Source organism: Alligator sinensis, unplaced genomic scaffold (genome assembly GCF_000455745.1).
Source record: "Alligator sinensis unplaced genomic scaffold, ASM45574v1 scaffold170_1, whole genome shotgun sequence".
Classification (NCBI taxonomy): domain Eukaryota; kingdom Metazoa; phylum Chordata; order Crocodylia; family Alligatoridae; genus Alligator; species Alligator sinensis.
In genome coordinates, this window is record NW_005841863.1 from 3831217 (window position 1) to 3848419 (window position 17203).

The following is a 17203-nucleotide window of genomic DNA, read 5'->3' on the forward strand; positions in this document are numbered from 1 at the left end:
TTCCTGCTTATGCAGGGGGTCGGACTCGATGATCTATTGAGGTCCCTTCCGACCCTAACATCTGTGAATCTATCTAAGAAGTCATAAAGGAGGAGTGGCCCAACCATTGCTCACATTTCTTGTTTGTATTCCTTATAAGATGGAGCTACTCGTTCTAGTGCCTTGATGTACTTACTTACTTCAGTTCATTATATACAGCTTAGAATTAGTCATTTTAGGGTTTTTTTCCCCCCATATTACCACATTTTAATAGATTTTTAGTCCTTTTCTCTTCAGTTTGTCATGGTACTAGTCATTGGGAAATGTCCCATTCTACATCACCAGTTCTTGTGAGGGCATAGAACTCAGAAATGATGGGCATACTAACTGCTCTTTTAGTTTGGGAAAATCCAGTGCTCCCAGTAAGTATACTACCTGCAAATCCTATTCCAAAAGGACTTCAAAGAGAAGATGTCTATTTTCATTGTTCCATAAATCTGTTTTCAGATTCTTGGGCAACTTCTACCTAACTCTGGGAGAACTTGGTCTTCTAAGTTTCTTTTGATAGTGACTGCTTTTCTGTGGGCTAAGAACAGAGCTGTCCCTTGGGACAGGGTGGGGAGGCCGAATTGAGGCGACTGCCCCGGGGGGGCCCCATGGACAGTGTCGAGGGCGCCCCCGCTCTTCTGGCTTTGCGCTCCGGCCATTTGCCGCTCCGTGCTCCGGCCACTTGCTGGGCCCCGTCCCCTGGGCTGCACAGGCTGATATGCCCCAGGCCCTGCATGCCTCTAGGGTTGGCCCTGCCTAAGAGAAGGCTGAACTCCATACACTTTCTATTTGTCGGCATCGCCTCTGTTGATTATGGGTCTCTTAAATCTCATTCAGTCCTTTTATTTTGAAACTTGAGCTCCCGTTATTCCCCCTATCTGTTTTCTGATGTATCCATTGTGCTTATTAGTACTGAAGATGACTTGTGCTTTCCCTTTCTCAGAAGATCTGTATTCAGTTTCTGCTCCTTGGGGATCAGCTGCTCTTCTAGAGGAATTGCATTCATTAACTTCTTGTTGTAGATCCTCTCCTTCCTGCCTGTCCTTTCTTTCCCTGACTGTTCTACTGCTTTCTTGAAAAGACTTGTTTTTGCTGCAGTAATCATGTTTTGGGAAGATCTCATGTACTTTAGTGTATTACACTGGCACCATCTGCCTACACCTTAGAGCAGTGGTTTTCAAACTGTTCTGAGAGCCCTGGGCTTCTGCAGTAGGTCATTAGGAGTTCTGCAGAGAAATTGAGGATCAGCTCACGTGGTCTGTGGAACCAGAGGCAGGGGTTCTGTGGCAGAAAAAGTGATATGAAAGTGTTCTGTGACTTCTTAGCAAATTTGAAAACCACTGCCTTTGGGCATGGCTGTCGCTGTTTTCAGCCTTAGTTCAGCTATTAACTGTTCATTCCGTGACTCACCTCCCTTCTGTAATTTGAGATTCATGGATAAAATAATCTCTGCCCAAGGTTCTAGCTGTGGGATTTCAGGTATTTCAGTGTTAGACCTCACCAGTAATTAAGAAATTTCATGGCCAGTTATGAGGACCACTCATCATTTTCCTAATCCCTTGGGTCTGTAATTTAGATCTTTCTAGGTAGGGCTGGTCAGGAAAACGGTATACACCATAGAGATTCCCTTTGAAGGTACTTAAAAGATACAGCTATTAAAGTGATTTGTTACTTTGTTGAAACATCTAGTCACATTTATTGCAGGTTATTCTGTTAATTGCAGCTTGTTGTGGACTTGTCAGACTGCTGCATCAACCTCTGTCGCATGTAAAAATGCAGACTGTACATACCAGATTTCCTGTACCAAATTCCCTTAAGTCTAATAGGTGTTTTTGTGGCTGGTGACTATGGTACATGAAAAAGCAGAATTGCCATGTAGTGTCTGTGTGGAAAAAGCTTAAATTGATCTGCTGAGGTATATCAGTTTCCTCTTTAGTTTTGTATAGTCAGCTATTGCACATTTCCACATTAACTTTAAATATTTAGCTTGAATCTTATAGCTAAATAAGGAAATGTCTCAAGTTTCCAGAGACTAGTTTAGAGTACTTGCTTTTTTTGCACATCTGCCAATGGACAGTTGCTTGGAGTTTTCCTCTTCATTCTTCAGCTTCTAAATTACTAGTAGATATGACTTTCTGACAGTCTGGTTTTAACTAATGACACCATTCCCTTTGTTTCATCTTCGCCATTTTCAGTACTTTAGTTGTTGTTACAGTGTGTAAGCTTCTAATAACTGGTCAGCCATATACTTTCTCTTTCATAAAGATTAATTCTCAAACTTCCATATCTTTTTCTAGAACTAGTTCAAGACTTGATAGATCTGTTTGTAGTTTCTTCTCCCCTTTTCTCCCATAAAGCTAATGATTTGTGAAGACTAAGCTTCTTAACACTGAACATGTAGAGGCCTGTATCTTTCAGTGTATGCTTTTTCCTCTAGACCAATATGGCTACAACCTGGATACCTGTATCTTTCAAAGCACTTGCATAAATTACCTAGGCTTTTCAGGTTTTTTTTCTTAGGATTTCAGAATGGCATTTGGGTTCCCTCCTCTTTGAAGGAATGCTCTATTTCCTCTGGAGTTGGAGTTTCTATTCTGAAATCTGTCGAAGCTATTTGGAATTTTGGTTCATTTTTGGTGTTGACCAGCTTTTCATCAGATGTCCGTTTTGGCAAGGTTGTTTTTTTTATCATTTGTTTAAATAAGGACTCTGTCATCCAGCTGCTTGAAGAGTAGCAGCTAATAACCTACCATGGGAGTCATTTGGATAAATGCTGTTGCTTACTTGGAATGCTCAGTGTTACGGGGAAGGGTGACCCCCCCTCCTCACTCCTCTCCGGAACTCACCTGCCACATCTTTCATGGGAAAAAATTAATTGATTAATCCTGATCAGTGAATTACCAGATGGATTTCAGGTGCTCAACTAAAACAGCCATAGGTTTTATTTTGCTCACTCCTGCTCAGCCAGTTACTGGCTCAGAGACCCAAGTGGCTACAGAGGGGAGATCTTTGATACAATCAAGAAATAAAGTAGGTATTTGGGAGCTGCCCCGTTCCTAACTCAGTCTCTTTTCTTTTCCTCTTCCAGGTCCCACACAGTTTGAGCTCCCTGACATCTCTCTCAGTGTCAATAGCCCTGGTAAGTGACTGACGCCAACTCCCTCAATGGCGTCTCTTCCGCATTACTGGAGCCCACCGCGTGTCTGCGTCCTGTGGGTCATGTTCCCCTTAGGTTCCTTTCTGGCCTTGGCTTCCTCCTAGGTGCCCCTGGGGCAGCTTCTTGTTTCAGCTGCTGGTTTTTATCTGTACCAGCTTCCGCCTTGGCGCTTATCTCTTTAAATCCTCCCCACTGGGTTGTTCTCAGCTGGCGTCGTTTACTGCTGGCTCTGTGTTGCTGCTCTACCTCCCTCTTCGAGCAGCCGCATCCCCTTCAGACCCCCGAAGTAACAGGGTCTACTAGCACCCTGTTATATTCAGGGTGTCGGGGAGGGACGGGTCGTGTTTTTCCATGGGTATTGTGACTTTACCTTTCCTATATTGAAATAGCGTCCACACTGGGATTTCTACATTTGATGAAATAAGTGAGTGATAGTTGGAACAGCTCTGTCCTTTTTTAAGTCTTGCCTTGAGGACATAAGAATATGGCAATGGATATATTTGGCTAAAAGCTTGCAGGCTTATGCATACACCTGCAGTAGGCTCTATGTGAACAAAATTAAGTACTGTGTTGTTCGCTGGGTCATTAAAGCAAGATTATCTCCCTGTGTTTTTAAAAGTGCATGTCATGTCACATGCACACTAGACAGGCTTAGGAATATCCACACATGAAAAAACGCAGACAAATGTTTTAGTGTAAACAATGTAATTAGGACACATTTTGTTCTTTCAGTTCCTAGATAGCTTAAGTGGCGCTCCACTATAGATTATAATGTGTTTTTTACATGCATTCTGGTAACTTTATAAAATAAAAAAATTCTTTTTAGGAGTTTGTTGTTACTAGTGATTTCTGCTGTAAAGTGTAATTATTTGTTGCTTTTAGGGCGCACTGCTTCAAATCCTCTTCTGGAAAAGAATGGTAAAAATCTTTCAACTACATCTTTTAATGGACATAATGAGTCTGTAAGTATTCTACTCCATTTACTTGAAATTTAAAATTTGTATAAAGTTTTTCATAGGTAAGGCCAGAAGGGACCATGGTGATTAATTACTTTGATCTCCTGTATTTCATGTGCCATAGGACTTCATTGGATTCATTATTTAACTGGATAATGTTTTAAGGAGAAAAAAATCTAGTCTTGATTTAAAAATCATGAAGGCTAGATGACTTTCCAAAACCTGTTATTTCAGTAGTTAATTACTCTTACTGTTTTAGAAGAAAAAAACTGTAACTTATTTCTAGTTCGACTCCCTAGCTGCTGCTTCCAGCCACTGAATCTTGGTGTTCCATTGCCTGTTAGATTGAAGAGTTTTTTTAAGTGTCTTTTTTCCATGTTGGTTCTTGCAGAGTGTGATCAATGTACCCTTAACCTTCTCTGTGATAACTGAAGTACAGCAGACTGAGCTGTAGAAGCCTTTGACAGTGTTGCATGTTTTCCAATCCTGTAATGATTCTTGATGCTCTCAAGTGACCTATGTTTGTTGTTAGGTGTGATTGGTGGTGGTGTTCTTGTTGGGTGTTACTAGTGTATTGTCAGTGTTGAAGTCTCAGGAACTGCAGTGTCCCAGCCAGGAGAATCCAACACAAATCTTGTCTTAATGAATAGCAGCAGGTTCAGTTCGGTGGTAAAGAATCAGCCAGGTTTATTGCCTGCAAACAGCCCTAGCATGTTTTGGCCTAACAAGTACAGCACAGCAGGAGTTAAGGCATTTGTATCTGTGACATGATAGTCAGCATAACACCACACAGGCTCCCCTAGGCCACTACAGAGTTCTCCTGATTTTCAATTCTCCTCTTATACAATGATCAAAAGCTACGTATTGCATTCCATCTGTATCTTGAATAACTCAAACCATCCTGTACCCCATGGGCTTGTTCTACATCCTGATCTGAGCGTTCCTTTTCCAACCTTATGGACTATGTCCTAAACCTTGTATTGCCATCTCCCCCTCCCGTCTTTTTGTAGCAATGCACATCAGGCCCATATGCCAAGTGTCTTTTTTTTTTTTTTTTGTGAGGAGTTAATGCATTGGTCAGGTTTGCTGGTCAGGCCTATTTTGGCCAGTGCTTTAGCAAAGTGTGTGTATTAGTACAACTGGACATTGGTTTCCAGAAATGGCTGTAGTGTTACCAGATGCAGAGATTTCATAGATTTCATAGACATCAGGGCTGGAAGGGACCTCGGAAGATCATCGAGTCCAGCTCTCCGCCCAAAGGGCAGGAAGTCAGCTGGGGTCATAGGATCCCGGCAAGATAAGCATCCAGTTAATATTGTTTTATGGGGACAAGTGAACACGGGTATACAAAAATGTCAAAGATGGTAGGTAGTAGTGAAATCCAAAGTGGAATAATGAATCCGTCTGTGTTGGAGATTCCCTAGCTCCAAAGATCCCATTAGCCTTTTTTGCCACAATCTAGTGGTATCTGTACACTAGTGCAGAGGCTGCTCTGACACACTAATTACAGTGTATTGGAACAAATTAAATTAATCGAGTCTGCTGGAGCATGGTAATTTCAGTGCTCCCACAATTTCCCATGTCTCATGTATAAGTGTCCCTGTTCTTCAAAATGGCAAGGTGCTTTAGCTCGTCGAATGAGCTTTTTGAGCACCCTGCTGCCATTTTGAAGCGCAGGGATGCTGATACACAAGACAATGTGGTACTTTAATTGGAGCAACTCTTGGAGCTGCTGTAATTGAAGTGCTGCGTGCCTCCCCTCCCCCCCACTTAGAACATATGTAAAAGTACCTTAGCAGGTTATGTCCAGTTGGTATCCTTCACAACTCCCAATATCTCTTTGAGTCGGTGCATCCCAGGATAAATAAATTTCCTACTTCTATGCCTACATTCTTTAGCTCTAGGCATATGATGTTTGGATTTGGATATATTAAGATGTGTTTGCTTGCACAGAGCTTACCAAACAATTTAGATAGCTCAGTAGCTGTGACTTGTCCAGTTCATTAATTTTTCATTCCTCCAGTATTAGTTTCATTTGCAGTCTGTGAATTTTCTTTAAGGTCACTGTTATACAATTCTTAAAAACTGTAGTGTAGAGCTAAAAAATTTTGGCTCCTTCCCCCCCAACTGGCTTTATGATTACTTTGTGCTTACTGCTGCATTTTTAGATCTGTCATTTAGCCAGCTTTTAGTCCTTCAATGTGTGTTTCATGTTCTTAATCAAAGTGTTAAATGCTTCCAAGTCAGAAGCCTTACATAAATCTGTTGCATCAAAACTAATACTCTTATCAACCACCTTTATAATAGAGGAAAAACTTGACAGGCTCTGTTCTTCGCATCCCCTTTAGTTGACATTGTTTACTATTTTTTCAGTCTTAAGTCACATGAATCCTGTTGTTATTTTGCCCACAATTCTTGTCAGGCCAAATGCCTGTAAATACCTAGTTTGTTTGTCTATTTGTTATGTTTATCCTTTTAGTTGGAAAATGTGTTTGTCTAAAATCCTGCTTTAGAAGTCATGCAGGAATTGTTTTTAACTGGTTTTATTTTCTTTCTTCTTAGACTGTCAGTGTGTTTCTCGGCTTTCCTTTTAAAGAAAATATAACTATTTCTGGTCAGACAGACAGGTATGACTAAATATATTTTAATTTTTTTTTGTGTCTTTTTATAATGCACCTGCTTAAGTGTTAATTTTCAGCTAAAGTTCCTATACCATTAAAATGAGATCTAGCATTTGTGGGAAGAAGTGCTATCTTACTTTGGCTGGTTCAGATGTAAAATAAAACTAATGCTTCTCTTTAAATGAAAAGAATGAATTGTCTATTATTAAGGTCCAAATTAAGACGTTAAATGTGCGTTCTGATATGTGTGTATATAGAAGTTAAGTGTGTGTTCCATATTCTTTCTGATTGGGACCCAAGTCTGGTTTATAATGTTTATGGATATATGGAACTACAAGTAATTTTGCCTGGTTAAATGGCTAGATGCAGCTTAGTGGGACAGATAGCCAAATGTAATACTTGCATTACCCTTGATTTTTATTTCTAGTCTTCTGTAGTGAGATTTGTGCCCGTGTTAAAGTTTATTCATGAGATGACTTCTTTATTTCAGTGACTTACTTGAAATCACATGTAAGAAACAACTGAAAGAGATACAACAAGATGAAAAGAGTGGCTGTGTAAAGTACGTATATAACTCTTCGGTTTTTTCCCTCCTTTTGTACTTTTATTTTTAATGCGTAGTGTGTGATAAATTCTGGGCAAGTTGAAGCACCTGACAACAAACTGGTAACTACAAAGCAATATTTTTCCTGTTTTGAAACCTTGTAAACCCTTTCACTTCAACCCATTCGATTCAGTTTTCCCTAACTGAAGAAATAACAGGCCATCATATAAAGGCTAGTTCCCTTAGTTTTCATTTACATCAGAGGCCAGTGCCAAACATTGTTTTAATATTGGTGATTTTTCTTGATAAAATTTCTGCAGATATGGAAAGGGAATTTTCAAGTTTTTAGGGTTATAATAGGGGTGTAGGTTGTAGCTGTGTTGGTCTAAGGACATAGGCAGACAAGGTTCTTTGGGTGAATCTGGTATCTTTTATTAGACCAATTTAAATAGTTGGAAAACAATCATTAAACAAGCTTTTGGGTTCAAAAACCCTTCATCAGGCTAAGGAAGTTCCAGCAGTTGGCGTGTGCTCTTCCTGGATGGAATGAAAAGTAAAGAAGCCAGAGGCTGGACTGGTGTGCATACAAGACGGGTAGTCAGTGAAAATGTAGATTGAGGAGTCAATGGGTGAGAGATAAGCTGGGGAGGGGGAGGAAGAGAGAGAAGGGGGATGAAAGTGGAGAGGTACCTGGGGAGTCAGATGGCAGGCAGGTTATAATGTGTCATAAATTCAATGTCTATATTTAGTCCATGATTTTTAGTATCCAGGAGGTTGATGAAGTGGAGTTCATAGGCTTGTCTCTGGGAAGTGTTTTGTAAGATTCCTTTGAGGATCAGGACTGAGAGCTTGGAGAGAGAGTGGTTTTCTTGTGAGAAATGTGCCCCCACCGGTAATTGGGTATTTCTGTCTTTGATAGATTTCTGGCGTGCATTCATTCTGGTGCGCAGTTGTTGTTTGGTCTCACAAGAACACCACTCTCTCTCCATTCTCAGTCCTGATCCTCAAAGGAAACTTACAAAACACTTCCCAGAGACGAACCTATGAACTCCACTTCATCAACCTCCTGGATACTAAAAATCATGGACTAAATATAGGCAGACAGGGTTCTTTGAGTGAATCTGATATTTTTAATTAGACCAACTTAAATAGTTGGAAAACAATTATTAAGCAAGCTTTCGGGTTCAAAAACCCTTCGTCAGGCTAAGGAAGTTTCAGCAGTTGGTGTGTGCTCTTCTTGGATGGAATGAAAAGTAAATAACCCAGCGGCTGGGCTGATATGCATACATTATAACCTGCCTGACATCTGACTCCGCAGGTATCTCTCCACTTCCATCCCCCTCCCCTTCCCCAGCCTCTCTCTCACCCATTGACTCCTCAGTCTACATTTTCACTGACTACATGTCTTGTATGCATACCAGCCCAGCCTCTGGCTTCTTTACTTTTCATTCCATCCAGGAAGAGCACACACCAACTGCTGAAATTTCCTTAGCCTGATGAAGGGTTTTTGAACCTGAAAGCTTGCTTAATAATTGTTTTCCAACTATTTAAATTGGGTGAATCTGATATCTTTTATTAGACCAAAGAACCTTGTCTGCCTAGGGTTATAATAGACGCATTGAGAAAGAATGTATGCAGTATTTCTTTCGTGTTTAATTACTAATGGATTTAGATCTGTATACTTTTCAGGCTTTTGCAGTTTTTAAATCCTGATCCTTTGAAAACAGATCATTTTCAGAATGAGAAACAGGTATTTCAGAACTTGGCTTTCTTTAACAATTACTGTATAAACTTATCTTTGTTTTTTAATTTTCAATTGTTCATTAGCAATAATCAAGAATAATGTTTTAAATACTAAAAACTCTCTTCTCTGTAGTTTGATAGGATTATATTTTGACAGGGTGTATATTCTGCACTTTCATTTAGAGTTCTAATTATTAACACTTGTTCTAGTGTATTTTGTGGCATGTGGCCGGACATTGGGCTTCGGGGGTGTGGGGAAGAGGGAGAGGTGGCGCGTGGTCAGACATGGATCGGTGGCAGTATGGAGTGGCGGTAGCAGCCGCTGCGTGTTAGCTTCCGCTCCCACCCCCCCACATTCAGCCGGGCGGCGCCTGTGCGGCTCGCAGAGGGGGGCCACTGCCTTTGCCCCTGCCCAGCCCTGCTTCTGGGAGGCGGAGGTGGGTGGTGGCACACTGTTCCCACCCACCTGCATGTATTCTCTGGTTGTACTTCCCGCATACCCCTGGTTGACAAACCCTGCTTTAAGGTGCTGTTTGTTTTAATGCATTCAAGTGGGAATATGCAGAAGCACTGAAGTTTGCTGATTTTGTAACCTTTTGTACTGTTACCATATTTACTTGAATCTAAGCAAATAAGCCTCCCCCCTCCACCCGATCAGTGGGGGGGGAAGAGGGAGGGAAGGGGAGCCTCTGGTCTTAGATTTATGTACAAAGTGTGCGGAGGAAGGGCGGGGTATGCGTCTGTTGCAGCACCAGCTCTGGCCCTGAGCCCAGGTTGGGGCCAGAGTCAGACCCATAACAGCTGCCTGCCCCACTCTTCTGCTTGCCCTATGCAGCTTCTGCCTTCCTGCTCCCCCAGCCTCCCCCTCACCTTGAACTATCGGATGGGTGCAGCTTGGCTCCAGCTGAGGGTGCCTTCCCTCTTGGGCATGAAGTACATGGAAACTGTACCCTGCCCAGCAGTCCTGATGGTGCTGCATAGTCTGGCAGGGAACGTGCTTCCACATACTGTGCTCTATGACCTGGAATGAAAAAGAACCAGAGCAGTGTCTGATAGTAAGGAGGGAAGGGAAAGACTAGGGGCAGAAGGCAAGTGGAGGGCTGTGGAGAGAAGGGGCAGAGGCTGTGGAGGGTTGTGGCTTGGGGGTACAGATGGCAAGAGGGACAGGAAGATTGTAGCAGGAAAAAGTGGAAGGGGCAGAAGGCAAGTAGGCTGCCACACCTTCCCCCCTCTTCCCACCCCCCCCACTTCCCCTGTAGCTGTGGGGTAGATGCATTAAGACCGCTCTTAATAATTAGATTTTATACCTGGAACATTATTTTAAAATGATAAGTTTTTCATATATAGAATCTACTTATGGTGGGGGGTCATCTTAGATTCAGGTAAATATGGTAACTACTTTTCTTGAAATGCAAAATTGATATAAGATGTACATTATGGCTACTTTTGGGGTAGTATATTAAAGGCGAGATTTTTATTAAATATTTTCTTTTTAGTGCCTAAATATGTGTATTTTTAGGAGTTTCTAAAGGTCAGTGCAGAACAACATTTTGTTGTTTTTAACAAGAAAATAGAACCTTGTTCATCTCTTGAAACAGCACCACTTCTTGTTGATCTGAAAAAGGTAATATTCACATTTATTTTTACCCCGTACATATTAATGGATGGATGACCCTCATCCCCTTCTGTGGGGCAGTCTAGGCAGTTACTTATGATCATGTTAATGAAAAAGTAAGGAAAAATACCCAAGTAATTAACTGGCAGAACTTTCATATTTGCAAAAGAGGTATCCTTCCTGTGAGTCTCTTCTTAATTATTTTTTTTAAGATCCTGTAATTAAGCATATTTTCTCAACAATTTTTTTCATACTTCATATCAAGGGTCAGTTTGGTTTGTGTGTGTGGCTTCTTTAATGGATGAAAGACTTAAAATCCACTCAGCATTTTATTTTGTGCAATACTTCGTGCCTTTGTTATTGGTACTGCATACCAGGGCATTATTTCTTGGGTTTTATTTTGTTTTATTAGTCTGGAAGGATGTCATTAGCAACTGACTTCAGAATGATTCCCAACAAATAGGTTTTTAGATAAGCCCTGAGGAACCTTCTGCCATTTTACAAAGTATGTTAATGCTTGAAAAATATAAGCATATATAGGCTTTGTTTTGGAGAACAATTTTTCTAAACCTATTTTAAAAGTTAGTGTAATTCCATCACATACAATGTTTGCCACTTTTACTTTCAACCTATGTGGATCTAAGAGCGGAAAACTGTGAATGCATCATTGTGGACAATATAATTAATCCAGAAGTGGCAACAAAAAACAGACACACAAGCTTCTGCAACAGATAGTGTCTACTATGCTCAAGGAAAAATAATTCTTATTTTATTTATTTTATTGTTCCTTATTTCAGATATTTAAAGATTTGTTTTCTTATGAGAGGACATTTAGAATTAAACGTTTAAACACTGACAGATTTTTTTGATCTAGCAGTTTTCATTTGTCTTTTTGTAGGAGCTTCTCTGGAATAAGTTTATAGGCCCTACTTTCACACAGTCTTATTGTTGGCCACCTATAGCTCGTGGATGTGATGTAGTTGTCATCTCTCATCATGGAAATGATCCTCTGTTGTATATTCCACCAATTCTTACATTTTTGCAATCAAGAGTCTGCTACAAGTCATTGCCAAGTGGGAATGGTGTAAGTCAAGGATGGGCAATTATTTGGGCTGGAGAGCCACTTACAAAGTTTTGGTGAGCTGTTGGGAGAGGTGGGAGGGTGCTGACCCAGTCTCGTTCCCTGTTGTGGCTGTTTACACTGCCTGGTGGGGGAGTGGAGCTACTGGATGGAATGGGTGGGTAGGGTCTCAGTGGAGACCGCCAGGACCCCTGTGGGTAGGGTGCGCTTGGCTAAATGGATGGGATGGGGCTGTGGGTGGGCAGGGAGCAGCTTCTGAGAGTGGGACAGAATCAGGAGTGCGGGGTGGTGACAGCAGTGGGGCTGGGGCTTAGGCCTGGGTCAGAGCCAGGATCCACTTGCTGTACATCCACTTGCAATGGGCAATAGTGCCCTGGCAATGCATTGCCTGGCCCTGTGGACTGCAGCTCTCAGTGTGCCTGAGAGCCACACTTGGGAATAGGGCAGGCCGCACTCCATGCCAAGTGGCATGAGCCCAGAGGTGGGGCCAAGGAATCCACTGTGGACTGGACAGAATCACTTGGCAGGCTGGATCCAGCCCATGGACTGTATTTTGCCCACCCCTGGTGTAAGTGCATTCACTTTTTTAATGTGTTACCATTTTAAGGGCAAATATAGTATCAATTTAAATACAATGATTGACTTATAAAATTTAGGCTATTCAGGTGTGTTTTTTAAATGCCTTGGCATCTGAATTAGATCTACTGTAAAGCAAAAGGAGGTAAGTTAAATCAATGTGAAGGTTCTCAACAGGGAAATTTAAACATTTACAGCATTTTATGGAACTTGTATCTTTTAAAAATAACTTAATGAAGTCTAAAGGAGACCCTGGGGTCTTGGCCAAATTTTAGTTTGGATAAAATGTTTACGTATCTGAATTTTCCCCTTAGTGTTCAATGAATAAGAGAGGTTTTATTTTTGTGGTACACCATTGTGTACTCTTGCTTTATATTAAAGAGTTCCTGAAGTTTCAATGGGAAAAATGCTTTCTGTATAGTTTAACATGCTCTTTTACTTTTTTAAACACTTTGGGATCAATCAGATGTTATTATCTTAGATAACATTTCTATAGTATAACCCCTAGCATCCTGAGATTTATTTTTTTTTGGTTCTAAACTAAAATTCTGTAGACTGATGTCTGTGTGTGTGTATATCTGTATGCATATAGCCAACAACGCTAATCGTGTGTCCTGGATGGAAGAAAGCACAACTTGTTTTTGAATTATTGAAAAAATATGGCAGATGTTCCAGACAGTTGCATCCAATGTTGTTATTAGTTGGACTGAAAAACGAAGAGGTCAAAAATATGAAGTTTCTACAAGGATGTAAGAATCACTTATTGCTTGCTTATGTTTTAAAATGATATGGGTTAAACTGATTTTGCAAAATGTTAAGTCTGGTATTTTAAAATCCCAATTTGATGCATTTTTTAAAGAAACTGCATAAATTTACAACTAATGATGGATTATTTGCACTTGGAAGAGCTCAGTTAAATGGTAGATGATAAATTCTCTATGCTATCCTGCCAGTGAATCTAAAGTTCTTACAGGCAGCAAATCTGTTTGAGACTTTATGAAAGTGATGCTCTAATTACATACCTTAGGGCATTTGTAGATGACACGGTAGGTTTTAAATTGAAGTGGTGCTTTTTTTTTAAAAGCACCGCTTCAATTTAGGGCGAAGTAAACCCCTGTCTTGTGTACACCTGTGTCCTTACCTGCCTCTGGCGGCGGGGAAGGGAGAGCAAGCTGCGGGTTGGTGCTTCCCTCCACAGCAGTGATGGCCCCCCTCCCCTCCCTGCGCCCAGGCAGCACCTGCTCTCAGGTACCTGGCTTGGATGGTTCTGGGGGGCACTGCAACTGTGGAGGGAAGCACTGGGCCCCTGTGCAGCTCATGCAGGCTCCAGGGAAGGGGGGGGGGAAAGATCAGGCTCGCCACTTTTTTTTTTCCTTCAGTTCAGCCTGCCTTCCTGGGCTACTGCCGGGCTGCTGCCTGCTGGAGCTGTCTGCACAGCTCCTGAGCCACATGGAGCCTGGTGATTCCCTTTGCGGCTGTAAGGTAGCAAACTAAAACTCCTCGGAATTTGCGACACAATTGGTTCCTGAAACAGCGTTTCAACTTAAGATGCTGTTAACTTGGAACCAATTTTCTCATAAGAAACAATGTTATAAATGGGGGATTGGTTCCTGAACCAAGGCCCAATACACTATTTTCACCAAAAATACCCCAGAATTTTGTACTTGATTAATTATAGATGAGAAATATATTAATGTTGATATATTAATATTGTAAATAGCAATCCTATTGATTTGGAAGGGCTTCTTTGAGGTGACTTTGGACTTTTTGAAGGACTCTTGGTTGGACTTTTTGGTTCTTGGCTGGAGTCTTCTCAGGAGTCTTGGGCGCAGGTTTTTCTGGAGTCTTGTCTGCTTGCTTAAAGGAAGTGTCCAAGGAAGTTTAGACAGATGTTCTCCAGGGAGATGAGTGATGCAGCGAACTTGTTTGCTGGCATGGCATTGCATCGGATCAAGCATTGTAAGTCAAAACTGGTGTTGTAAAGTTGAGAGAGGGTGTCTATTTATAAACGTTGTAAGTGTAAAACGTAACTCGAAACATTGTAAGTTGAGGACTGCCTGTACACTGCTGAATTTGCAAACTTGTGCAAATAACAACACCATTAAACCAGTGGAAAAGGGCATTTAACCCACTTTAATGTGTCATCTATAAATGCCCATAGAGACAAACATCACAATCTCTTACTGAACTGAGGTATTAGTGTAGACTTCTTGTTTGGAGATGACCAAGTTTAGGCTGTTCTGTGTGATATGCAGACATGGCCAAAAAGGAACTATGTTATTTTCTAGAAGTGGGAACTCATTGTACTGTACAACATAAAAACTAAGGCAGTTATTTTCCAGTATGGAGTATGTGAAGAATATTGTAAAACAGTGGTACTTGTCCTTTTTTTCCTCAGTGGGCTGGATGGGCAGTGCCCTGTCTATCTGCTGGCTGTCTTGATTCAGCAGCAGGACAGGTGTAGTGGGCACCATCTGGCTGGTTGGAAGGGGGCAGGGAGCAGCCCAGCTGCAATCTGGCCCTGTGGGGTGAAAAGGGGTGTAGCCTGGCTGCAACCAGTAATGTGGAGTTTGGGCTTGGGGAATTGGGTGAAGGGAGAGTCACCGTATTAATGGCCACCACTCCCTTGCTGTCAGATTTCCTGCCCTATGGGGAGCCCTGTGGGCCATGTAGGGGCTTCTGAGAAAATCACGGGTTTCTTATAGATAATTCGCAGTACATGTGCAGGTAAAGTATCGTTTTTCACGTAATATTTATGGAACTACCATTGATCTTGGCAAATGGGTTCCTGTATGTTCTGTGAAAAATGATAGTTTACCCCTGCATGTGCCGCACATGTGGCAGGCACGCCCATGCACCACCCTGGCCCTTGAAACCCCCCTTACCTCCCCCACATGCCCTTACCTTCATCCAACTGCTGGGGTTGTTCCTATAAGCTTGCCTGGCTGTATCCTGGCCATGTCCCTAGCAGCTGTTTGCAGGCTGGAGGTGCAAAAGCCCAAGTTCCCCTTGCAGGCTGGAATGCTGCCAGCCTGCAAAGGGAAACCTGTGCTTTCGTGGGCTTTTCTGGCACAGTCTTCAACCATTAAAGATTGTGATGTGGGACTAATTTCACGGTATCCACACAGTCTGCGAAATCACAGTTTTCTCAAGGCCCTATAAATGATGGCTCTGCAAGCCGCATTTATGCAGGCAGGAGGTTAAAAAAGTACAGTGTGATGATAATAGGAAGTCAAGCTAGTGCATATTATTAGCTTAATGTACAATTTGGAATGTTAAGTTTAAAAAATTGAAGTGGACAAGAGACTGCCGAATCACAAACGGGCAATCTACCCAACTCCTGTTGGTGGGCAAATTGCAAAGAGTATAAGTAATTGGAAATAAGAAAAGATAGTGGCTGAGAGTATTGAAATAAGATCAACACTTTAAAAATATATTTTTGTTGACCCTGGATTGATAGCTGAAATTAAAATATTGATGGCTTTTTGCTGAGGCAGCATGAGAGGGCTTTTTAAAAATTGCCAGTTAACTCTGTATATTTCTGTATGTAATGTATATTCTTTGTGATGTATTTTGTGAGTGAATTCAGGGTATGATTGACATTAGTTTTATATCTTGTTTCTTAATTGGTAGGCCTGTCATACATTGAGGCTTGACATGACTGCATAACTATCAGTTGTATTTATTCATTTCAGCAGATTTGAATTATAGGATTACATGCTGCATATTTAGACCCACATTTCTAGACTTGTTTCCCAAAATTATTGTTGTTTTTTTTAAAGCAAGTACTGTTAGGGAGATCTGTAGACCTACATTTGTATTGTTTATTCCTATCCTCTGACTTGCAGTCCTTTCCAAAACTATCTGTACAGTTTGCAGAAGTTGGTAGGAGTTTGTAGATGTTGAATGCTTCATTTTTTTTACTTAAAGAATTGGATCTTTCATTTTATGAAGGGAAGGGGCGTGGAAAATATCTTTTAAAGTGTGGTGGGTTTTTTTCCACCTCCTTAACTTGGGGCTGGAAACAGAAACAGGATACTGCACTGTTACTTGAATTTGTTGCATTTCACTCCCAGCATGGAAAACAGGATTGGGAGATGCAGCATTATCTGTTCTGCCATTTAAGGCAATTTTAGCCATTTTTGTGCCCTAAATATCACAGACCAGTTAAATCGGGAACCAAAGGTAGATCCCAGTGGCCGTATAAAATTCTTTAAAAAGATTCCTTCTGAATGGTTGTCCATGTGTGTATACTGGGTGTGCTCATGCCTTGGAGCTTCCTTTTGGATACAAATGTGCATTTGGACAAAATTGTCTTGAACTCCAGTTACTGGGAACTTTTTTTTGTTTATTTTGTTATTTTTAATGTAAAAATAAAATGACCAAGTGCATGATGTAAAACAACAAGAATTGATAACAGTGCTTTTGTAAATGAAAGCTGAAGTGTTGCCAGTTTTTTTTTTTTTACCTTCCACCATGCAGGTGAAGTGATTGTAACTACACCATACAGCCTTTTAAGACTGCTTGAACACCATAGTTTATTATTACTTAGACTTTGTCATCTCGTTCTTGATGAGGTTGAGGTACTGTTATCAGAAGCCAGCAAACAAGTGAGTATGAGATTTGTTCAGGTGGTCTTATGTTGCTTCTATTGTATGTTATAACTTACATATTTAAAGGACAAGGAACTGTTATAAATACGACCTCAATAAAACAGGACTATAGCCTATGATGTGATTGTCCAAATTTTAGCAAAAGTAACAACATCCCCCCCTTTTTCCCCTCCCCCAAAGAGTTTAAGAGGTTTGCAGTACTTAAAAAGAGACCTGGGAGACTGGGATGGGGAGCAGTTTAAGAACTCATTTTTCATGATGAGTCTACAA

General features: G+C 41.1%; 1 protein-coding gene across 1 annotated transcript in view; it reads left to right on the forward strand.

The window, feature by feature from the left end:
- Window positions 1-17203, forward strand: part of TDRD12 (tudor domain containing 12) — an 83739-nt gene that overhangs the window by 20306 nt on the left and 46230 nt on the right. The window contains 9 exon segments of the mRNA XM_006016608.3: window positions 3116-3166; window positions 4067-4146; window positions 6703-6767; window positions 7252-7323; window positions 8995-9055; window positions 10568-10672; window positions 11562-11747; window positions 12913-13069; window positions 16803-16930. Coding sequence (XP_006016670.1) covers window positions 3116-3166; window positions 4067-4146; window positions 6703-6767; window positions 7252-7323; window positions 8995-9055; window positions 10568-10672; window positions 11562-11747; window positions 12913-13069; window positions 16803-16930 — 905 coding nt within the window.